Source organism: Mus musculus, chromosome 14 (genome assembly GCF_000001635.26).
Source record: "Mus musculus strain C57BL/6J chromosome 14, GRCm38.p6 C57BL/6J".
Lineage (NCBI taxonomy): Eukaryota > Metazoa > Chordata > Mammalia > Rodentia > Muridae > Mus > Mus musculus.
Genome location: NC_000080.6, coordinates 26,530,970 through 26,540,548, shown reverse-complemented (window position 1 = coordinate 26,540,548; position 9,579 = coordinate 26,530,970). Strand labels below are relative to the sequence as shown.

At 44.3% G+C, this 9,579-nt stretch overlaps 1 protein-coding gene across 20 annotated transcripts in view; it reads left to right on the top strand.

The window, feature by feature from the left end:
- The first annotated feature begins 5,924 nt into the window (after nt 1-5,924).
- Slmap (sarcolemma associated protein) overlaps nt 5,925-9,579 on the top strand; it is a 121,457-nt gene continuing 117,802 nt past the window's right edge. For 12 of the 20 annotated variants that reach the window (XM_006519735.2, XM_006519729.2, XM_017316229.2 and 9 more), the window contains exon 1: nt 6,765-7,221. In XM_006519735.2, coding sequence (XP_006519798.1) covers nt 7,024-7,221 — 198 coding nt within the window. In that variant the 5' untranslated portion in view covers nt 6,765-7,023. Of the gene's footprint in view, nt 7,222-9,579 lie in introns of all 20 variants that reach the window. The other 8 variants (NM_001347494.1, XM_030248100.1, NM_032008.4 and 5 more) reach the window with 4 other exon arrangements.

Genomic DNA, 9,579 nt, shown 5'->3' with positions numbered 1-9,579 from the left:
AGAAGCCCTCTTTTTGACATTCTTCAGGTACCAGGAACACAAGTGGTACACGCGCGCGCGCACACACACACACACACACACACACACACACACACATTTATAGATATAAATTAAACCAACAGATATTTATAAACATAAATTAAAAATAAATAAAGCTTTGAAAATACCTGTTTAGTAACCAAAAAGTGAATTTTGTAGATGACATCATCCCATTGCAGTATTGGAGGTTTGGAAATGTCTGCGTGGACAGTATTTCAAACCAGCAATCTGCTTAAGCAGTTATATAAAGCATTCCATAATTTATTATATTCAAAATAATTATTTGAAATTCAATTAGGTCATTATCAGTTTTGGAAGACTATATATTAACTGAATTTACAGTTGTTCCTGATCTATCTGACATGAGAACAATTCCCGTTTGGATGGCACTGTGTAGAGGTAAATTGTTAGCTGCTCTGTGCTCCTGGCAGGTGCGCACACAGCTCTGCGCCTGCCCAAGAGCTCTGGATTTAAGAATGAGAAGACATACTCACAATCCTTATATTTTAATATGCTTAACTTGCTCAGTGGCTGGGCACTTCCAACCTCCAAAACTAGCACATGCTCCCCTCGGTATTCGAGTTAACACTTTCTAAGTCTGTATTTCATCTTTGCTGCCATTTCCTTCTGAGCAGCCCTCCCCTGGGGCTGCTTTATCTGTGCACCTAGATTTTGGCCATCTTACCCTCCTTTTTCTTCACAGTGTAGTCCATTCTATGCTTCTCTTATGGCAGAATCCTTTCTTCTCCTCTTCTTTCTTTCTTTCTTTCTTTCTTTCTTTCTTTCTTTCTTTCTTTCTTTTTGTTTTTTTTTTTTTGATACAGGGTTTCTCTGTGTAGCCCTGGCTGGCCTCAAACTCAGAAATCCGCCTGCCTCTGCCTCTCAAGTGCTGGGATTAAAGGCATGCACAACCACTCCCGGCTGCCATTCCAGTTTCTTAAAACATGGTGTGTTTTTAACTCAATTAAAAATTTGTATGGATACCAAGTCATGGAAAGGAACACCCACATGGCCTACAATTCAAAATATCTCATGTATGAGAGTTCTTAATTTAAGCCTTTTCTGTTCCTGCCAAATAACCGTGGGTGAGGAGCGCCTTCAATGCATTTGGCATTTTCAGGGCTGTGTGTAGTAGGGTAAGATTCTTTACTCTGGCAGGTTATAGCAATTCTAAGCTTTTCTTGCTAGAAAGCTCTTCTATTTGTTTAACATTAATTCTGGGAGATAGTATAGTATTACTGAACATAAAGAGACATTTCTTTTTGCGCTTACATTTATGACTAAGATCTCTATATACAAACTAGAGATAAAACATCCTGCTCTTGGCTGTAGTGGAAGACTGGGAAAATTCCATTAGTAACAGTAATAAAACAACATTTTCAGAGAACCTACTGTTTTCCAGGCATTATGGTTGGTACTTTTTCTTGAATTATCTTATAAAAGATTCTGGGAAATATTATATACATTTTTTCCAAATGAGAAAACAGACTTAGAAGCTGAATAATTTACGATTGTGTTGGTAAATGGCTAAAATGTTTGATTCTGTAACTTTTTAAAAAATTATTTTACTTTGACCTTCTAGAAGGAAAACGAAAATGTTCTGAAATCTAATGTGCTGGGTACAAGTTCTCTGACTTCTGGCTTTTTCCTGTTCATTCTCGCCCCTTATTCTCCAGAAACACAGACCCCCTTCTAATTCCTCAAAGTCTTGTCTTCTCAAATCTCTAGCTGTAACTTGAATTTTTTTCTAATTCTATTTTTAATGATGGTTCTTAAACTCTTTAACTTCCCTTGTAGCCCACCACCCACCGGAGGTAGTGGAAAAGAAAAGACATAGGGGAAGTGAATCTATTTAGAAAGGTTCTTTGGAGCAACTCCTGTCTGTGTTGTCTGGAAATCGGCAGTTCATTTTACAGGTTAGCAGTGGCAGCTCAATCCACTTGCAAACATCTCAGGGATACACCGGCAGTCCAGTTAGCTACAGTTGGGTTAGCAACAGTGGTGGTATGACCTAGCAGAGACAGCTGGCCTCAGCCTTGGCTTGAGTCAGAAGGAGGGACCAACAGGATCACCAGGAGTTCTCGGCTGTGCCTCTCTCAGGGAAACAAAGATCAGTGAAGACACGAGACCCAGAAGCATTGCATAGTTAGCTGTACCAGAAAGCCAAGCTCTGTCTCTGTCACTCTGTGGAGTCCTATTTATACCCTCCAAACATCACTTGTCCTCCATGTGCCTTGCCTCAGCACCTGCATCCAGTTAACCTGAGTCCCCGGTAGCAGCAACAAACTGCAACACACCACCAGAAGGTTTTTTTGGTGTGTTTCCCTCTATGGAGTTGAGACAAATGGAGCTCAACTATACAATGGAAGGCGGACCAATACATGTGTGTTGTTAGCAAAGAATCGTTCATCACGTGCTTGCTTTAGCAGAACATCCACTCTCCCATGTCTGCTTCAGTGAAACATTCCTTCCTGAGTCTGCCTTAGCCTTTCACCTGTGTCCACTTCAGCTAAATGTTTCTTCAATGTGTTTGCTCCAGCAAAACACCATTTAATTGCCTTTCCAAAGAATCTTTAAGTTTCCACTTCATCTAGCCCTTTGCTCAGGATATTGTTTTGGCTTTTCTATGTCTGCCCCAATTCCTGAATCATGACACAGGGCTTGTTTTTATTTTCAATGCTTATGGCATTAGCTTAGGCTTGCTTCCCAAATACCTCTTAACTTATATTTACATGTGTATTCTGATCTAAGTTCTGCCACATAGTTGGTTACCTCTCCTCAGTTTCATATGTCTGACTTCCTCCTACATATTGGTGGCACATCTTCCTGAGCCTGAGTCTTTCCCAGAGTTCCTCTCTCTTTGCCAGGTATCCTGCCTTCCTATTCTTTTCTCTCCTGCTATATAGGCCATTCAGCTCTTCATTGACAGGTGATGCTTTTACATAGTGCACAAAGTGCACAAGAGATTATCCCTACAATCTCATTAGTACCAGATTAACTGACTTATTACAACATTTTGGTTTTATCTCTCTCTCTCTCTCTCTCTCTCTCTCTCTCTCTCTCCTCTTTTAGTTTTTTTTGAGATAGGGTTTCTCTGTATAGCCCTGGCTGTCCTGGAACTCACTCTGTAGACCAGGCTGGCCTTGAACTCAGAAATCTGCCTGCCTCTGCCTCCCAAATGCTGGGATTAGAGAGAGGCGTGTGCCACCACTGCCCGGTGGTTTTAATTTTCTATTTGTGCTACTAGGGTGCACCTAAGGCCATGCAAATGCCAGGTCACCATGCTGCTCCAGTTTACATTGTTCTTCTGTACTCTCAATACTTTTGAGTTATTCCAAATACTGCAAGGATCTTATTGTGTCTCCATCTAAACTGTAAGAAACTTTAGGGATTCATTTTTTCCACTCTCTTCTTCACTTTTGAAATTCCAGGTCATTTTACAGTTTCTCTCTCCTAGTGGGTAGTCAATTAAATGTTTGTTGAATGAACAAAAAAATGCATAAATAACTTTAAAATTCGTGCACACACCTCATTAGAGACAGGCATGCTCTACCACACCTGGTCTGTTTTATTGTTTTAAGGCTAAAAGTTATCAGAAGCAAAACATTTTCATCTTCTAATAATAAAACTCTTCAGTATATCTTTATTCTCTAGGTCAAAATGCCTGGGATACTGTAGTTATTCAATGTATTTGTTGAAATGATGAAGAACTGTAAAAACGTGTGAAAGGTCAGGTCTTGGACATTCATATTACCATGAATTTAAGCTTCAAGCATGAGCCCACGCATGCACACATACTCTAGCGTGACTTCATTTTTTATTTTTTAAAGATCTATTTATTTATTATCTGTAAGTACACTGTAGCTGTCTGCAGACACTCCAGAAGAGGGTGTCAGATTTTGTTATGGAGGGTTGCTGGAATTTGAATTCAGGACCTTCGGGAGAGTAGTTGGTGCTCTTAACTGCTGAGCTATCTCACCAGCCCCCCTAGTGTGACTTTATAATACATTACTTATTGTGTCCAAATTCACTTTGTGCTGCCCCTACTTTATCCTCTAATAACAAGCATGGTATTTTCATTCAGGCATTGAATATTTACTTAGCCTTTGTGCCAGGCACATGAGTGTATTCCTTTAAAAGCTTCATTTCACTACTTAATGTCCCTCTTCCTGGCAATTTAGAAAAACCATTCAACAAATACTGTATTTATTATAGTCCTTCAACCTTTCTTCATTCAGTTTTTGTGACTTCTCCTTGGAGGATGTCCCTGCCTCCCTCCCTTTAGAAGAGCTCTGAATATATCAGAGTCTTTGCCTTATTTTGTTCCTTCAGTTTCAAACCCACTACACTGGTTCTATAACCAGAGGGCAGAGACTAAGGCTGTGCTCATCTGTGTCACTTAGACACAGCATAGCATTACAGAAGCAATGAAATGAATACTGTTAATGTGGTTTGACACCACAAAGCCTCTCTGCAAGGGGGTTGTGTCTTGTCATTATGTTATAGAAGAGAAAAAGTATCCTAAAGAAGTTTAAAGCCATGTCCAACGTTTCTCAGGGAAGTCTGTGGTCACAGGAATCTCAAGAATGAAGTCAACACTGATTTGAAGAGATTAAGATTCTCTACAGTCTTTCCTAAGGTTTTCTTTCAGCTCGAGCCACGGTTTTTTCTTCTTTGGAACAATGACTCCATACATACTGGTCTTTCTCCTCGCAATTCCCAGGCTTAACACAGACTTCAGGATTGTTGGTTGGGTTATTCTCTGTATTTTCCTATTAGTAACTTTCGACCTTGACCCCTCTTTGGAAACGTGTTTTAAAACTTTCTGGTCTCAAGTAGGGTGTGGTGGCGCACACCTTTAATCCCAACACGCTGGAGGCAGTGGCAGGTAGATTTCTGAGTTGTAGGCCAGCTTGATCTACTTAAAGGGCTCCTGGACAGCCAGAGAAACCCTGTCACTAACCCTACCATTACCCCAACAAAATCCTCCCCCACTCCAAAAAACCCCCCACAACTTTCTGTTCTCCACGTTAGAACCCACGAAGGAGTTCTGAGAAACATAGTCGCATCAGTGAAAAGGACAGGAATTTGGGATGGAATTCATAAAGCCCGGTGAATTAGCAGAGGGAGGAAAGTCCTTCAGGTGTCATTAAGTCTAGGGACTTGTGGAATTTGGTCATCTGTAGAGCAGTGGTGAGTGACTCAGTTGCCCACAGCTACGATGACTGCTAATGAGTATGTCCTTTGCATGGAATTATTCTCCGCACGTGTTAGTATTTTCAGTGAGAACTGTAGTAAACACACTTAGTACACGTAGGTACTTGTAGGTACTTTCTTATTCATATGTTGCCGCTGTGTGTGCTTTTGAAACATTCAACCCCTCAAAGTTTCTCTTGCCCTTAACCAAAATGGCCCTTAAGGTTGTCTGGAGCTTTGAAGCTTCTGGCCCTTAACAAAGATGGCGCCAGGGGTCATGTTAAAAATAAGCTTGCCTTCTTCCCTGCCAGTGACAAACATGGCTTCCACGGCGTCAATCACATGATACCCCCTATCTACGGCACGGGAGCCGGCGGAGGAGGGCCCTTGAAAAGGGTGCGCGTTCCCGTGGCGGTGCACCCGGTAGGTTTCAGTCAGAGTCACTATGGCGGCCAACGCTGGCAAGGTAAGCTGAGGCGGCGGCGGAGGTGGTGGCGGCGGTGGCGGCAAGGGAGGAAGGAGCCGACGTTCCGTCCTGGCTCCGGAATCCCGTAGCCTGAGCAAGGAGAGGTCGCCCGAGGTCGGAGGCAGCGGCCGGGGACTGGCGGGGGCTGGCTGAAGGGGGCGAGGGCTGAGGCGAGCGGGCGCCGGTCCCTGACTGCCGTTTGTTTTGGTGTCTCCCCGCCTAGGTCGGAAAGTTTCCTGCCTCGTCCGCCACCGCCTGAGCTTGCCGCACTGGCTGCGAGTGGAGGAGGCTGCGGCGGACCCAGCCCCGGCCTCCAGGCCTCTCCCTCCACCTCCGGGCCAGCCTCCCTCCCCCACCCCGTCGTCCTGCGGGAGCCGCCAGTCCCTGCGATGCGACCCTCGCGAGGACGCTCCTGAGGGGAGGTGGCCCATGTGCTGAGCAGCAGAGCCCGAGAGCTCCGAGAAACCAACTTCCCGCCGGCCCGCCCGTCGGCCCGCTCGCCCGCCCGGTCGCCCGAGCCTCCCCGGGGTAGCTCCTCGCTCTGTCCGCACCGGCCTGCAGAGCCGGGTCCCCGCCCTGGTCGCGGGGACACCCGTCAGGTGCCCGGGACTCGCGACCCAGACGCCGCCCGTGCCCCGGCAGCCCTCCCACGCCTCCAGCCCGGGATCGCAGCCTCGGCTCACGCTGGGCCGGGGACCCCTGCCACTCCCGGGCGGCCTCGGCGCAGCAGGGCAATGCAGCCCGGCCCGCTGGCCCTCTAGTCCTCCTCGTCCGTCCCCGCACCTCTTCTCAGCCCCGAGGCCCCGCGGTGGCTGCCCGGAGGTCCTCCGCGCCTCTTCCTTGAGCCCCGAAGGACCTTCCTGGCTGCGCGAGTCAACCCTCTTCATGCTGCAGTGCTGCACCGTTTCCGCTACCGAAGGGGACAAGCGGCCGGGATCTCAAACAAAACACAAGAACTGGTGTGTGACTCATCTGCTCGGATACCTCCTGTCCCCAAACTGTCTTCCAGGAGTTTTCTTGGCCGAAGCTGCCCAATGTTTGAGCCTTTTCTTCCTAGGGAAGATGGACTGAAAGCTGCTAGTTGGGGACTTTTTTTGGTCAAGGTGCCTCTGTATTTTAAAGGAGGTGATGGGGCTTGCGCTGGCTTGTCCTCCTGCCCAATTGAAGAGTTGTTGATGTTCACTGGTTATGCTTAGACAATGCGCAGTTTGTTTTAATTTAAAAATTTTGGGGGGTTAGGGGGTGTAGGCTTGAGAAGAGCATTCCGAACCTGGAGGAGCTCCTCATTGTCCCTGGTCCAGACACCCCCCAGCCTGTCCTCGATGCCGTCAGCCTTGGCCATCTTCACTTGCCGCCCGAACTCGCACCCGTTTCAGGAGCGTCATGTCTACCTGGACGAGCCCATCAAGATCGGCCGCTCGGTGGCACGCTGTCGACCAGCGCAGAATAATGCCACCTTTGATTGCAAAGTGCTGTCAAGGAACCATGCCCTCGTCTGGTTTGATCACAAGACGAGCAAGGTAATGTCGCTATAGTGTTTGACAGTCTTTCCTTTCCTTTCCTTTCCTTTCCTTTCCTTTCCTTTCCTTTCCTTTCCCTTCACCTTCTCTGAGAGGTGTAATGTATGCAACGATCTCAGGGTTTCTTCCCAGAGGACACTTTTCTGCGAGGCCTCGGAATCAGCTTTTTGTGTGTGTCTGAATTCTAGTGGAAATGGAATCGAAGTGGTTGAATGAAAAACAGAGAAGGTATTGTTACTAAATGTCTCGGCAGGGCGATGGCTTCTTGATAAACTTGGTCATTCCCAGTGAAATCCCAAACCCTAATTCGTTTAGGAAAGGTAGATAGTGAAACTTGACCTCTGACTTTCAGTCCTTTTAGAAGGGTGAATCTGCAGGTCGGTGCTTGATTAAGCAAGCAGTGGTTCCCAGAGCAATGCCGGAATTTGTGGCCTCTGTTACATCGAGGCTCAAGTGTCTATGGTGAAATGTAGTTAACACATGGCTTGTAGTTGAATTCAACTCAGGACCTTGTCTGGTAGGATAACTGGAGTGCAAAGTTACTGTTTGTAACGATTGATACTTACTTGCCCCGATGAAATAATTTGTAAATATTAAAGGCAATTTAATTAAGCTAGAGTAAGTAACTACATCTTTGGAGTTCTGTTTGCAAGTTGGATCAACAGAAATCTATTGCTCTTGAAAGTCACTTCTCAATTTCTTTGGTAGATAATGTGTAATTATATGATGATATGCAAAAATTAGTATTAATAAGTTAGCTTATTTTTAGATTATATCCAATATTGTCTAATACACACACACACACACACACACACACACACACACACACATATATTTTAAAGACAGGGACCAACTGGCCTGGAACTCACTCTGTAGATCAGGCTGGCCTCAAACTCAGAGATTTCCCTGCCTCTGCCTCCCAAGTGCTGGAATTAAAGCTCACCATGCTGGGCCTTGCTTTTAATTTTTAATCCAATTTACCTTGTTTATCTTGGCACTGTACTTTGCTAGTTACTTATTTTAAAATAAAAAGGATCTTTTTAGTTTTTCAAGAATTTGCACGAATGGAGAATATTTTAAAGAACTCTTCTTTGGGCCTAAACCTAAGGCTTTCGTTGAACTACTGAAATAATTCCAACTCAAACTAAGTTACATAAGACTAATAGGACTGTCTCCAGTTTTGTCTCTTGACTTTTCGCCCCCTCTTTCTGAGTGACATGAGTAAGTCTTTTTTTTTTTTTTTTTTTTTAAGAGAAGAATTTGTCTTCAAGAGTGGTGTTTTGAAATGAAAGAAACTTGAGCCTTTAGAGGAAGAAAGTAATGCTAGGGCAGCTACTGAATTAAGGAATTACTAAGTAAATGCTATCTAAAAAAAAAAAAAAGGAAGGAAAGATCCCCAAGTGCTGTGTGCTTGCATAGTGGTTATAACCTATTCTGTGTGTAGGATGAAAACTGAAAAGTGTGTTAACTTTTTCTGAGTTACACCAGAGGCTCTTTAACCCATAAGAGAGACACTTTTCTCTTCCCTGAAAGCTAACATTTGGATGATTCGTGGATGACCTGTGATTCTTTGTAAATGACTCTGGAGTTCGTTATTGAATTCCAGTATTAGTTGGCTGCTAGTGACTAAATACAGTCAACTTTTACATTTTTACATTTTTGTGTGCTTGGGAAACAGGTCCAGCCGAATCAGATGACAGATTTGCTTACAGCACGTGCTTTGCCCACTGCAGTTCTTAGTTGAAAACTCGTGCCTGGTGCAGTGGCTCTCCCCTGTAAGCCTGTCTCTCAGAAGGCAGGAAGAAGGCATCATGTTCGAGGCTAGCCCAGTTTGCTTAATGAGCTTAAGATCACCAGCTCAGGTATATAACGAAGCTCTGTCTCAGAAACTCAGGATGAAGAGAGGATCTGCAGAGTTCTCACGGTAGACTTAGTTTATTTCTCCCTCTTTTACTTTTTTTCCTTTTGTGTCATTGGCTAAAATAGCACTAAGGGCTTGACGGTATATTTTGTGTAATTATTATTATACCACCTAATTTAGTTTAAACAGTTTCAATCTGTTAGGTTTTCCCTTTGTGATCAAATTATTTTAGGAATTAATTTTAAAGTATTGGCTTAGACAGACAGGTTTTTTTATTGAGCATGTATTCTGGGCCAGATCCTGGGAGATAACAAAGAAAACCAAATCAGTTTGTCCAAATACTATTTATTGCTTTGTGTGTGAAGTTTTAAGAGCTCTCCTGTGTCAGGCTCATGACAGCCGCCCCCCACCAGACCTAATATATATTCCTTGAAATTTATGATGCATAAAAATGCAAGAATCCACTCATAGGTATCATCTCAGGAAAGATTGTTTTA